Source organism: Monodon monoceros, unplaced genomic scaffold, assembly GCF_005190385.1.
Source record: "Monodon monoceros isolate NGI ecotype Baffin Bay Population unplaced genomic scaffold, NGI_Narwhal_1 Super_Scaffold_19, whole genome shotgun sequence".
Classification (NCBI taxonomy): domain Eukaryota; kingdom Metazoa; phylum Chordata; class Mammalia; order Artiodactyla; family Monodontidae; genus Monodon; species Monodon monoceros.
This window is the reverse complement of record NW_021703775.1, coordinates 27,311,452-27,327,269: the sequence shown is the minus strand read 5'-3', so window position 1 is coordinate 27,327,269 and position 15,818 is coordinate 27,311,452. Positions and strand designations below refer to the sequence as shown.

Below are 15,818 nucleotides of genomic sequence, written 5' to 3'. Positions count from 1 at the left end.
ACTGGTCTCCCTGCTTATACTCTACAGTTTATTCTCAATACCACAGTCAATGTGATCCTTTCTGAATATGTCAGATGATGCCACTAGTCAAATGCTGCCATGGCTCCCATTTCATACAAAATAAAAGCCAAACTCTTTATAATGGCCTACCATGAACCTCTGGTACCTCTCTGATCTAATCTACTGTTTCTCTTCCCCTTACTCCATTCCAGCTACCCCAGCTTCCTTATTATTCCCTAAACTTGCCAATAACTTAACTACCTTCAGACCTTTGCTCTAGTTCTAACTTCTGTCAAAAATGGTCTTTTCCCTTCAATAATAACTTACTGTCAAGATGTTGCTCTTTTTAATAAGACCAACCTTGAACCTCCACCAGACTCCTGATTTCCTTAACCCAGGTTCTTCCTCTTTCTCCACAGCATTCACGACCTTCTATCATACTAGATGATTTACTTATTTATTTTCTGTACCATTTATTACCTGTTTTCTGCCACTAGAATATAAGCAAGAATCTCTTTTGTTGATGTTCTTGTTGTTTACTTATTTATTCTTAAGACTTAGATCAGTACCTGTCACATAGTAGGCACTCAATAAATATTGTAAAGTTAATCAACAGGACATCTTGTTCTAATCTTCTGACTTCTCTTATTTGAAAAACTCCATTTCTATACTAGCCCTAACAACCACTGTTTACCTGCCCAGATCTCTTTCTTAGTAATAGGCAATATGCACTGAGTATTTACTGTGAACCAGGCACTATTCTAAGCACTTTACATGTTCATTTAATCTTCACAGCAATCCTACGAAATACATGCTACTATTGTCCCCATTTTACACATAAAGCCAAGCAATCTTCCCAAGAACACATTTATTAAGGGGAGAACCAGAACTGGAACCTGGGCAGTCTGCTTTAGAACATATACTCTTGACTGACCTTCTTCTCACAGACTTGGAAGAAGCAGCACTAGGAAAACAGCTGTGTCTGCTGACTGAACTAGAGATCATCACTTAGGGTCTGAGAATACAAGGCATTCAAGTTACAGTAGGTGGTAGAACTGAAAGGTAATGTAGAGTTGGCTTAACATGGGGAAGTAAGAAGCCATGAGAAAAGCATGAAAGCCAGTATATAGAAAGAGAGAGATAAAAGAATAGAGCATATGGACAGAAAAAATAAGAGATAAGATACCATATAACCTCAAATCAAGACAGGCAGAAAGACATTAGCTTATACAAACTTTTAAATACTAAAAGAATTGTTTATCTGGTAACCAGAAATAGGATTCTGTGAGTTTTGAGTGCTTATAATACTTTTATCATTTGAGTGGATATCTGCTCCCTGTTACAAAATAACCTCTAACTAGAACAATTTCAATGTTACTATGGACCTCCTGTAAAAACCTCTATCTTTGTTATGACAGAATAATTAAATCAATATGGAAAGTAGTACACTATAGTAAAAGTGAGTAAGTTTGGGGAAAAAAATAACCTGAACTTAGGTCTCATTTCTATCATTTTGCTAGCTTGGGCGTTCTCCTTGAACTTTAATTACACCTTCTATAAAATGGAAATAATAACACATGCCCAGCCTGCTTCAAATGTTATTGTAATAAATAAGGTGATTATCTGTGAATGGACACTGAAGAATATAAACTGTTCCACAAACACTGCCCATTACTGATGATGCTTCCAGATGTGAAATCACTTTAGTTACCTATAAAGAAGGATATAATGTCCTCCCTTTCATAAAAGGTGAATAATAGAGTTAGTCAAAGATTTACTGGTTGGTGATGAAAAAATCACTGGTTTTGTACGTGTCTATACAGGTACACACCACCATCATAGCCAAAATAAATAAACTTGTGTGGATGTTCCTTCATTCATATGTAAAGATTTTGATAACAAAAGTATTTTTGCCAAAACAGATCCAATGACTTAGGAATAACATTTAGCATTCACTGAAATTATGTCAAGAACTACGATACAGTACTTCTTGATAAGCTCCTACTGCTTCTTCCTATTGTTACTTGATCTGTACAGTGCCTTTGAAATGGACAATGGAGTCAGGAAAACTGAAGAACTGAGGAGTTAGGTCTTCTTTTAAGATGCTACAGTAAATCAATGGCATAGTCACAACTAAATTCCAGAGTCTTCTGTGTCCAAAGCTGTTTCTATCACACCACGTTCCTGCTATGCTACTTGTTTAAAACAGATTCATTTTTGTACACCTGAAACTAACACAATATTGTAAATCAACTATACTTAAATAAAAATAAATTAATTAAATAAAATGGCTTTTAAGAGATTGATAGATCAAATGGCCTAAGAAGAATTATATCAAGAGTTTTAATGAAGAGGTAGTTCACAAAATAAATTTTCTGTCCTACTTGGGATTCAGAAAAGGAGAACAGAATAATCTACAAAAGCATAAGAACCTCCAAATTTTCAATCCAACTTTGCTTTTCTGTAGCATTCCTGATTACAAAAGAAGTTAGCCTATTCTCAGACACATAATGGCAATGCTTAACATTTCTATACCAGGCAAGAGAAACGAAGCTCTGCAAAATGAGGGGATTGTCCAAATAATGTCGAATGTGACTTTAAATTGTGAAAAAAAAGTTGGTTATAAGTAGAATTCAATCACTGCCAATGTCCCATATTATAATACAGTATTTAACAGTGTTTTTAAATCTTAACACAGGAAAAGAAACAATCATTCCAAAATCAGAAATAGATGTTCACCTGTCTTCCAGCTGTACTCATCTATGGGTCAGTATCGTTAACCACTTACTGACGTTCATCCTTGATAATGTATATCTGGAAATGTCAATTTTTCCTAGACCAACTGACTTTGAAACTATACCACCTCTAAAAACAGATGACCAACAGCCTTTCCCTTCACCAGTGAAGAAAATTCCTCCAAGCTCTCTCACACTTGGCACTCTAATTTCCATAAAATGAGAGGTTGAGGCTCCCATACAAACCTGGGTTTCTAAGAGAAGAGAAATGTCGCATCTTTCTAAGTTTTAGGACTTACGCCAATGCATCAAATCTTCAGTTTGCCAAGATACTGTTCTCAACCTATGTACAATAACCCTCCACCCTTTGTGAGATTGTGTAAGCTTCCACAGAAATGTAATGACTGCCTTTCTCTCACATTTCCTCAATCCCAAATCCCCAGACTTACATGCTAATAAAGAGTAATTTACCACTCATACACGCGATGTATCTCAAAAACAAAATCTAACGCTAACCAGTGACTATGAATGCCAATATCCCTGGCATCAATGACTTACGTAGGCAAAATGTGATTTCATGCTGTATGCTGTATTTGAACTGCCATTATTTTAAATAGGACACTGATGTTGACTCTATTCTCCAACTAACAATTTTTTTATATAATCAATGGCAAATAATACAAATTTAACCCAACAACCTCAGAAAGGAGAACCAGTTAAACTAGAGAAGACAATGAGAGAGAGAAAAAAAGTGACTTTTCCAAAAAATAATGGATTTCTCCAAGGCACTGAATGAAAAACACAAGGAATTTATTTTGCACTTTCACCGTGAGTCCATCAGAAAGAACATGATAGAGCACATAGAAAATTATAATTAATTCACACACAAGCCCCAGGGCTTAGGACATCTGTTCACAAATTGCCTTGGCTGCCTCCAATAAGAGCAGCTTTACCTCAGTAAGTCCAATATTCTTCCTTTTAATGACATTCTGCAGAGAGCTGCTCAGAGTCCTAGTTAGCAACAGGTTTGTAGATTTACGAATCATGTCATCAACTTCAGTTGAACTGAAAAGGAAATGTCAAAATGTCAATCATACCGGGTAGGAAAATTATTTTGCAAACAAACAATGTGCCAGTGGTACTCATGGTAATAATAATAATAATAATAATGGCAACAAGAAATAACATTTATTGTATATCAGAAATTAGATTCCAAGTATTTTAATGTATCAAAATTCATTTAACCTTCATAATAACCATATGAATTAGTTTTAGTATTATCTCTACAGATGAGGAAATGAAGGTAAAGAGAAGTTAAGTAACCTGCTGAAGGTCACACAGTGAGTAGATAGCAAAAAAGGATTTTAATACAGGCAGTGTAGTTCTAAAGGCTACAGTATTTAAATACTATGCTCTACTGTATCTCAGGACAGAGTTCTCTAACATGATTCTGCATTCTGAAACCATTATTTCTCCCATACATTCAAGTTCCTTCACAGTTAATATTTATAATTTTTCAACCTGATCTCTTTGTAGACTTTCCGCACAATTAGCTGATAAAGTCCCTAAAAAAATATATATATCTCTGCTCCTATGTCATCATCTTTCATATAATGTCTATTTAGCTCTCATTCCAAAATGAATGTTTCAAGCCAATAGTTACTTTTTTTGGACTTTTAAAAAAGTGATTTACAAGATTTTATAATTTTCAGGTGCACAACATAATGAATAAAAAAATTTAAAGATTATACTCCATTTAAAGTTATAAAATATGGGCGATATTCCCTGTACTATATAATATATCCTTGTAACTTATTTGTTTTATACATAGTAGTTTGTACTTCTTAATCCTCTACCTCTATCTTGCCCCTCCTCTCTCCCCTCTCCTCACTGGTAACCACTGACTTTGAAACTAAACCAGTAGTTTAATTCTGCATAAATGTTTTATAACCCTTACTATTCCAAAAATTATCAATAATGACATTTTCTATTCAGTAAAGAAAACTAAACGTAAAAAAAATGATTCCAAAGCTTTCTTTATATGCAAAGTTTAAAAAAGAAAACAACAATCTTGCAACCAACAAATGAAATTCTAGACCTATACATCCTTCATAAGCCCCTGAAAGCATCACCCAAGATGGTTTCTATAAAAGATATCCTTTTGAGACAAATATTTCTTCAATAATATAGTTAGTATTGTAATGTTACTTCTTTATCAAGAAATAAATGTAAAGATTTGTGAGCAGTTCTTTTTCAATAACTTATTGCTTGTGAACAACGGTCACAAATTTTATCTCATTGATTTTTTTCTACAGAATAAAATCAGAGGCTTAGTATAGTTCAATTAAAAATCTTAAAATACTAAATATACAGGCTAGCTACATTGTCATGCTATGTGGAAAACAAAAATATTAGAAATAAATAAGACTACAGAAGGCAAGGAATTCAGTTAGGAAATTCAGTTAGAAAAAACGATACCTCAAAATATTTTTACAGGGTCCATGTAAAGATATATTTAATTGAACAATAACCTCTGGCCTATTGCTACCCTTTCAAAAACCATTACTGAATTTAAAACTTCATTCCAAAAATATATAAGGTGCTGGGCATTGTGTTGATGGAATATTGAAATTACAGTGGTGAAGAAATAGTCATGGTTCCTACATTCATATGTTAAACTCATAATTATATCATATCAATTGTAATATGAGTTATGAATAAGTACAGGTTGCTATAAAAGTGATTAACACAGGTGTCCAAAATAATCTGGTGCCCCGATATTAATCACTCTCCTGGCATCTCTACTTATTACTTATTTCTATTACGAAGATCTAGTAGAAGTTCCATTCTTGGATATGATGTAGAAGATTGAGAAAAACTGTCACTACCTTCAAAAGCACAAGAAAGCTAGATCTAAGCTAAAAGCTGTATATTCCTTTAATGTTAATGAAGTATAATGAACACAAAAAATGTATAACTGAATTAAATTGCATACTGGGATAAAGCCCTTGAAAGATAAGCAAAGAGTAGCAGCTACTTTCATATCTAAGGCCAATTGCCTAATCCAGGTACACATAGATGAGGGAGTGAAATACTCATAGGCTGAGAGACTTTGGTGGGACAAAAAAAAAATCATCCAACCCCTTAACAGTGTGGGCTGCTATTACAGATTGGAATCTTGGAAGAGCCCCCAAACAAAAATAATAGGAGAGAGTTGCACAACAACTCTCGCCTATAAGAATTCTGTTCCATAAGAAATGGTAGGGGTAGTGCTAGAAATCAGAGAGAAGTCTTGCAAATTTTGAAAGGGATTTAGATTCCAAGGCTCTACTCGAATTCAATCCAAAGGAGAGTAAAAACTAACTAAAGCTGAAACCCAGCCCAACTCAAATCCTGTTAAAAGATAAGCCCCTGGATAAAAGCTTTGGAATTTCAGAGTCTTAAAGACAAAAAGACTTCTACCATAGCATTTGTAGAACTGAAATCAGAAGTAATTTGAAACTAATAAAAACTGAGACTCACATTCAGTTCACTCAAGTAATGATGAAATCTGAATGATACATCAAGTAGCTAGGAATTGCAGAAGAGGAAGAAATGAGAAAAGAGACATATATAAGGATAAATTGGCAACATCATCTCCAAACCTAATAAAAGATCTCAACCCACAGATCTCAGAAGTTTAACAAAACCCCAACACAATTAATGCAAATAAAACCTCACACAGGAAAATCACAGTTAAATTGCAAAATGCAAAGACAAAGAGAAAACCTTAAAGGCAACCAGAGAAGAAAGGCAATACAGTTAGAGGAACAACAATAAGAATAATGGCTTATTTCTCTTCAGAAACAATTAAAGCAAACAGAGGAATAACATCTTTAAAGTGTGGGGAAAGGGAGGACTGCCAGCCTAGAATTCTACATCTTAAAAAATATATTTTTGAAAACAGATGAAAAAATATTTTTACACAAACAAAAGCTAAGAAAATCTAAACCAGCAGATATACACTAAAAGAAGAGCTAGAAGAAATTTTTCACACTGAAGGAAAATGATACCAAAGGGTAACACAGATCTGTAAGAAAGAAGGACAAGGCTTGGAAATAGCAAATATGAGGATAAATATAATGAACTACTTTTCTTTCTTGAATTTTAAAATACTATCAAATGTTCAAACACAAACAGTAACATATTTTAGTGTTTAAAAACAAGTGTATAAGTAAGTATATGCCAACAATATCAGAAAAGGAAGTGAAAAGATAAATTACACTATACTGCTGTAAGATTCTTAAATTACATGTAACTGTGATAAGTTAAGGATACACACTATAATTCCCAGAGCAAACACACAAACAGATAATAAATAAAACTAAAAGTTATACTCCAGTAAGCCAATACGGAAACTAAGTCGTAATACTAATAAAACTTAATCGAGAAGCAGGAAGGAAAAAAGGAAAAAAAGGAGCAAAAAAAAAAATGAATGGAACAAATAGAAAAACAACAGCAAGATGAAAGGTTTAAATCCAAACAAATCACTAAATATATTAATGTAATGGAATAAACATTCCAATTAGGCAGAATGAATAAAAAACCAATACCAAACTACTTGTTGATTCAAAATGACACACATTTAAATACAAGGAACATGTCTAGATCTTACTGTCAAGATGCCATTCAGCACTAAAAAGAACTGAGCTCCTTGAAAAAATGAATAATATCGTGGTTAAGTTAGGAAATGTCCCCAAAGTGATAAGAACACATCAACAAGGCACAGGAGCCAGCTGGAAGTGGCTCACACTAGCTGCATCTGGGACAATTTGAGTATCAAAATGAATAAGGTCATTAAAGGAATAACCCAACTGAATGAAGTAAGAATCCATAAATCTGATATGATATAGGAAATGATAGGTAGGTAGGTAGCTAGCTAGCTAGCTGTATAGATAGATAATGGGGAAGGACTCCTTAATATGGAATGCCAAGTAATACATATAAAAGGAATAAAAAAATATAAATTAGTTAAAATCACATATTAATGATTATTAGAGAAAAAAACTGATTTCAGGCAAGAATCACTAATGAATACTATAAGAGGGAAAGAAGTGAAGGACATCTGGTAACTAACAAAATAAATACATGGTCTCAACGTATTTCAAAACCAACAGTACTTATTACAAAAGGAAAAATTATAACTATATGGAGAAAACAGACAACATCTTAAATAGTTAATCAAAATTAACATAAACCATAAGGGATTAAAATACTACATACACACACACATACAGAGAGACAGACAAAGAGAGAGGGAGGAAGTAATAAAGCAAACATGGCAAAAAGTCAAAAATTGGAGAATTTCAGTTCATCACATTTTCGAAATTCTTCCTTAATGTTGAAATTATTTGAAAATAACATGATAAAAAAAGAAGAAAATGTTATAAGTAATAGAACAGACAAACGTATACCATAAAAGAAAGTAATGGTTATATTAATATTAGGCAAAGAAGACAATGATTATTTTAATTTTTAACACAGATAAAGAGGGACATTTCACAAAATTAAAAGGATGAATACAATAAGAAGATATAACAATCAAACTGTTTATGAACTTAAAAAGATATATTCAAAATAAATGAAGCAAACTTGAGAGATCACAAAAAAAAACAGACAAATCTACAATCATAGCTGGAGAGTTTAACACTCCTCAGTAACTGACAGAAAAAGTAGACCTAAAAAGGGAAGGATACAGAAAATTTGTACAATACTATTAATAAACTTAGTCTGTCATTTAGAGAATACAACACTCAACAACTACAGAATACACATTCTATTCAAGCGTACAGGAACACTGTTGTAATTGGATTTAAATTTACCACCTTGATGGTTGATTTCTGTTTGTTCCACCTGTTCTATATCCCATTTAACTCTTGTTGACTGTTTTTAGATTGAGTGTTCTTTTTATGATTCCTTTTTATCCTCATTATTGGATTATTACTTTCACCGGTTTCATGTTTTTTTGACCATTTTTTCAGTGGTTGCTATACGTTATACTATATATAGAGAGAGAATATAACAGAATATATTTTCAAATAATATACCACTTCATGTATAATGTAAAAACCTTAAACAGTAAATCAAATTCCTCTCTCATGTCATTTGTCCTATTATTACCATACATTTACTTTTACATTTACTTTTCCTTTACTAGACACTGTTACTATTTTTCCTTTACACAAGCAATTTTCTTTAAGAGCAATTAAAAATAAAGGCATGACATTAGAAATGACAGAACAGGAAGTCCTGCACATATATCCCTTCTCAGCAACAATAATTTGGCAGCCAAGCAGAGACAAAAGTACTCTTGTGGAACTCTGGATTCAGGAAAGAAGATTGTAAAATCTGGCAGAGCCCAAGACTAAGGAGGGTTGCTTTCAGAAGGCAAGCCCAAACTCAAGCAGGTGGCATACTTGCTAACCATAGTCCTAGCTACAGACACAGGAACCGACTCTGGCCCCTGACCACCCATGGACACAGCCTGTTTGGCCTTTCCATCATCACCATTTGCCAAAGGATGCGGTAACAGGCATCCAGGGTAACAGGGTAATAGGCCCACCAAACTCAGTTCTACCTGTAAACACTGAATTGTTCCATGACCCAACTCCAGACCCTATTAGCTGCCAACCCTGCCTGCATATGACTGGGTAGAGACATGCCTGCCCATGAACGTAGGCAAGTTCTCCAACCTCAGTCTGATTGCAAATACTAAAAAAATCCCTGTAACTTGACCCCATGTTCACATAGCCACAAACCAGGAGTACTCCAGTCCACTCAGGGACCTGTCGGGCCACATACCCTTCCATGAACCTGGAGGTAGGGCCGCCAACCTCAAATCTGACCATAGATATTGAAGTGCCCCATGACCTCACTCCAGCCCCTTGTAGCCATGGATGGGAGGCAGTCCTGCCTGCCCAGGGATCCAGCAGGAGACACGCTCATATGTGCCCCTAGAGATAGGCCCACTGACCTCAGTCTCACTGTGGATCTTGAAGTGTCTCTGGAATCTGGCACCAGCCACTCCCAACTATGGTCCAAGAGAAACCCTATTTGCCCAGAAACGCACCACAAGGAATCCCCATAAGCACCCCCAGATGAATCCCTCAATGCAATTACACAGCTGCAATCTATCAGTCATTCTAATTGTGAAACCTGAAGTGGTCCTGTGTTTTGACTCCAGACCCTTTCAGACATGGTATAGGAATAGTCCTACAACCCAGGGACCTGGAGGGAGACACATAACTCCATGCCCCCAAAGACAAGCACAAAGGCAGAGCCATCAACACAAAGCTACATGGATCACAAAGACTTGACAAACCACCTGACACCACCAAACAAACCAAATAATGTTCTAGTAATGAATCCCAAAGAAACAGAGACATACAAACTGTCTAACAAAGAATTTGAAATATCATCTTAAGCCCAATAATATGCAAGAAGACACAGAAAGACAAGAAAATTAAATCTGGAACACTATGCACAAACAAAAAGAGAAGGTTAATAAAGATATAGAAACCATAAAAGAGAACCAAACTGAAATCCTGGAGCTGAAGTATACAATGATAGAACTGAAAAATTCAGCAGAGAGCTTCAAGAGAAGACTAAGTCATACAGAAGAAAGAATCAGGGAATTAGAAGACAGGCCATTTGATATCAGAAAGAGGAGCAAAGAGAAAACATAAATAAAGAAAGCATAGGGACCTATTGATTACCATTAAAAAACCAAATATACACATTATGGGAATCCCAGAAAAAGAAGAAAGAAAAAGAGAAAGATTACTTAACGAAATTATAGCTGGGAGAGACCTTCAAGATGGTGGGGGAGTAAGATGCGGAGATCACCTTCCTCCCCACAAATACATCAGAAATACATCTACATGTGGAACAACTCCTACAGAACACCTACTGAATGCTTGCAGAAGACCTCAGACAGCCCAAAAGGCAAGAAACTCCCCACGTTCCTGGGTAGCGCAAAAGAAAAAAAGAAAAAACAGAGACAAAAGAAAAGGGACGGGACCTGCATCTGTGGGAGGGAGCTGTGAAGGAGGAAAAGTTTCCACACACTAGGAGCCCCTTCACTGGCGGAGACCGGGGCTGGCAGGGGGGAAGCTTCGGAGCCACGGAGAAAAGCACAGCAACAGGGGTGCAGAGGACAAAGCGTAGAGATTCCCGCCCAGAGGATCGGTGCCAACCAGCACTCACCAGGCAGAGAGGCTTCTCTGCTCACCTGCCAGGATGGATGGGGGCTGGGAGCTGAGGCTCCGGCTTTGTAGGTCAGATCCCAAGGAGAGGACTAGGATTGGCTGTGTGAACACAGCCTGAAGGGGGCTAGTGCACCACAGCTAGCCGAGAGGGAGTCCGGGAAAAAGTCTGGACCTGCCTAAGAGCCAACAGACCATCGTTTCGAGGTGCACGAGGAGAGGCGAGTCAGAGCACCGCCTAAATGAGCTCTAGAGACAGGTGCGAGCCGTGCAGACACCAGAGATGGGCATAAAACGCTAAGGATGCTGCTGCAGCCACCAAGAAGCCTCAATACATAAGGCAAATACTAACAGCCAAAAAACGGGAAACTGACAGTAACACAATCATAGTAGAGGACTTTAACACCACACTTTCACCAATGGACATATCATCCAAAATGAAAATAAGTAAGGAAACACAAGCTCTAAATGACACATTAAACAAGGTGGACATAATTGATATTTCTAGGACATTCCATCGAAAAACAACAGAATACACATTCGTCTCAAGTGCTCATGGAACATTCTCCAGGATAGATCATATCTTGGGTCACAAATCAAGCCCTGGTAAAGTTAAGAAAATTGAAATCGTTATCAAATACCTTTTCCAACCACACGCTATGAGCCAAGATATCAATTACAGAAAAAAATCTGTAAAAACTACAAACACATGGAGGCTAAATAATATACTACTTAATAACCAATAGATCACTGAAGAAATCAAAGATGAAATCAAAAAATACCTAGAAACAAGTAACAATGAAAACACAACAACCAAAAACCTACGGGATGCAGCAAAAGCACTTCTAAGAGGGAAGTTTATAGTAATACAGTCCTACCTCAATAAACAAGAAACATCTCAAATAAACAAGTTAACCTTACACCTAAAGCAATTAGAGAAAGAACAAAAAACCCCCAAAGTTAGCAGAAGGAAAGAAATCATAAAGTTCAGATCAGAAATAAATGAAAAAGAAATAAAGGAAACAAGAGCAAAGCTCAGTAAAACTACAAGCTGGTTCTTTGAGAAGATAAACAAAATTGATAAACCATTAGCCAGTCTCATCAAGAAAAAAAGGTGAGAAGACTCAAATCAATAGAATTAGAAATGAAAAAGGGGAAGTAGCAACTGACACTGCAGAAATACAAAGGATCATGAGAGATTACTACAAGCAACTACATGCTAACAAAACGGACAACCTGGAAGAAATTGACAAATTCTTAGAAAAGGACAACCTTCCGAGACTGAACCAGGAAGAAATAGAAAATATACACAGACCAATCACAAGCACTGAAATTGAGACTGTGATTAAAAACCTTCCAACAAACAAAAGCCCAGGACCAGAGAGCTTCACAGGCGACTTTTACCAAATATTTAAAGAGCTAAAACCTATCTTTCTCAAACTCTTCCAAAATAAAGCAGAGGAAGGAACACTCCCAAACTTGTTCTATGAGTCCACCATTACCCTGATAACAAAACCAGACAAAGATGTCACAAAGAAAGAAAACTACAAGGCAATATCACTGATGCACAGATGCAAAAATCCTCAAAAAAATACTAGCAAACAATCCAACAGCATATTAAAAGGATCATACACCATGACCAAATAGAGTTTAACCAGGGAATGCAAGGATTTTTCAATATACGTAAATCAGTCAATGTGATAAACCATACTAACAAATTGAAAGAGAAAAACCATATGATCTCTCAATAGATGTAGGAAAAGCTTTTGACAAAATCAACACCCATTTATGATAAAAACCCTCCAGAAAGTAAGCACAGAGGGAACTTAACATAATAAAGGCCATGTAAGACAAACCCACAGCCAACATCATACTCAGTGGTGAAAAACTGAAAGTATTTCCAGTAAAATCAGGAACAAGACAAGGCTGTCTACTCTCACCACTATTATTCAATATAGTTTTGGAAGTTTTAGCCACAGCAATCAGAGAAGAAAAAGAAATAAAAGGAATACAAATCAGAAAAGAAGTAAAGCTGGCACTGTTTGCAAATGACATGAGTATCATAAAGAATCCTAAAGATGCTACCAGAAAACTACTAGAGCTAATGGATGAATTTGCTAAAGTAGCAGGATACAAAATTAATGCACAGAAATCTCTTGCATTCCTATATACTAATGATGAAAAATCTGAAAGTGAAATTCAGGAAACACTCACATTTACCTTTGCAAGAAAAAGAATAAAATACCTAGGAATAAACGTACCTAAGGACACAAAAGACCTGTATGCAGAAAAATATAGGACACTGATGAAAGAAGTTAAAGATGATACAAACAGATGGAGAGATATACCATGTTCTTGGATTGGAAGAATCAACATTGTGAAAATGACTAAACTACCCAAGGCAATCTACAGATTCAATGCAATCCCTAGTAAACTACCAATAGCATTTTTCACAGAACTGGAACAAAAAATCTCACAATTTGTATTGAAACACAGAAGACCCCAAATAGCCAAAGCAATCTTGAGAAAGAAAAATGGAGCTGGAGGAATCACGCTCCAGGAATTCAGACTATATGACAAACCTACAGTAATGAAGACAGTATGGTACAGGCACAAAAACAGAAATAAAGATCAATGGAACAGGACAGAAAGCCCAGAGATAAACCCACGCACATACAGTCACCTTATCTATGATAAAGGAGGCAAGAATATACAATGAAGAAAAGACAGCCTCTTCAATAAGTGTTGCTGGGAAAACAGGACAGCTACATGTAAAAGAATGAAATTAGAACACTCTCTAACACCATATACAAAAATAAACTCAAAATGCATTAAAGACCTAAATGTAAGGTTAGACACTATAAAACTCTTAGAGGAAACAAATGCAGAACACTCTATGACATAAAGCACAGCAAGATCCTTTTTGACCTACCTCCTTGAGAAATGGAAATAAAAAGAAAAATAAATAAATGGGACCTAATGAAACTTAAAACCTTTTGCACAGCAAAGGAAACGATAAACAAGACGAAAAGACAACCCTCAGAATGACAGAAAATATTTGCAAATGAAGCAACTTACAGTGGATTAGTCTCCAAAATTTACAAGCAGCTCATACAGCTCAATATCAAACAACCTAATCCAAAAATGGGCAGAAGACCTAAATAGACATTTCTGCAAAGAAGATATACAGATGGCCAACAAACACATGAAAGGATGCTCAACATCACTAACCATTAGAGAAATGCAAATCAAAACTACATTGAGGTATCACCTCACACCAGTCAGAATGGCCATCATCAAAAATCTACAAACAACAAATGCTGGAGAGGGTGTGGAGAAAAGGGAACCCTCTTGCACTGTTGGTGGGAATGTAAATTGATACAGCTACTATGGAGGTTCCTTAAAAAACTAAAAATAGAACTGCCATACGACCCAGCAACCCCACTCCTGGGCATATACCCTGAGAAAACCGTAATTCAAAAAGAGTCATGTACCACAATGTTTATTGCAGCATTATTTGCAAGAGCCAGGACATGGAAGTAACCTAAGTGTCCATCAACAGATGAATGGATACAGAAGATGTGGCATATGTATACAATGGAATATTACTCAGCCATAAAAAGAAACGAAATTGAGTTATTTGTAGTGAGGTGGATGGACCTAGAGTCTGTCATAGATAGTGAAGTAAGTCAAAAAGTGAAAAACAAATACCGTATGCTAACACATATATATGGAATCTAAAAAAAAAAAAAGTGGCTCTGAAGAACCTAGGGCAATACAGGAAAAGACACAGACATAGAGAATGGACTTGAGGACATGGGGAGTTGGAAGGGTAAGCTGGGACGAAGTGAGAGGTGGCATAGAGTTATAAATGCTACCAAATGTGAAACAGATAGCTACTGGAAAGCAGCCGCATAGCACAGGGAGATCAGCTTGGTGCTCTGTGACCACCTAGAGGGGTGGGGTAGGGAGGGTGAGAGGGAGACGCAAGAGAGAGGAGATATGGGGATATATGTATATGTATAGCTGATTCACTTTGTTATAAAGCAGAAACTAACACACCATTGTAAAGCAGTTATACTCCAATAAAGATGTTAAAAAAAAAAAGAAAGAAATTATAGCCGAAAACCTCCCAAATTTTGGCAAGAATATGGACATAGAGATACATAAATCTTAAAGGATCTCAAGCAAGATCAACCAAAGGAAGATTACAGCCAAAAGTATTATAATGAAATTATCAAAAGTCAAAGACAAAAAGAGAATACTGAAAGAAGCAAGAGAATACATGCAACACTGCAGCTAAGGAAGCAGTGGGATGATATACTCAAAGAACTTAAAGAAAAAAACAGCCAAACCAAAATGGTATATGCATCAAAGCTGTCCTTAAGAAAAAAAGGAAAGCGAAATATTTTCCCAAATAGAAGTGGAGGATTTTCATCACCACTACACATATCTTATATGAAATGCTAAAGGGAGTTCTTCAAATTGAAATTTTAAAAGGCAAGTAACAACATGAAAATTTATGAATGTATAAAACACACTGGTAAAAGCAAATACACAAATTCATAAGAGCATAACACTGTAATGATGGTACATAAGTCAGTTTGAAATCTACCATAAAAGTTAAGAGACAAAAATATTAAAAATTATTATATGTACAACAGTCTGTTAATGGATACATATTACAAAAAAATACACAGAATGGTATCAATAGCACAAAATGTGTTGCGGGGGGAGAAAAGGGGTAGAGTTATTGGATTCAATTCAAGCTAAGTTGTTAACAGCTTAAAAGAGACTTTTTAAGATGCCTTATATAAACCTCACAGTAAAAACAAACAAA

General features: G+C 35.7%; 1 protein-coding gene across 8 annotated transcripts in view; it reads right to left on the bottom strand.

The window, feature by feature from the left end:
• The window catches only part of EXOC6B (exocyst complex component 6B), a 702,680-nt gene that overhangs the window by 301,067 nt on the left and 385,795 nt on the right, over positions 1-15,818 (bottom strand). For all 8 annotated transcript variants that reach the window (XM_029232675.1, XM_029232678.1, XM_029232676.1 and 5 more), the window contains one exon: positions 3,689-3,800. In XM_029232675.1, coding sequence (XP_029088508.1) covers positions 3,689-3,800 — 112 coding nt within the window. The remainder of the gene's footprint in view (positions 1-3,688; positions 3,801-15,818) is intronic.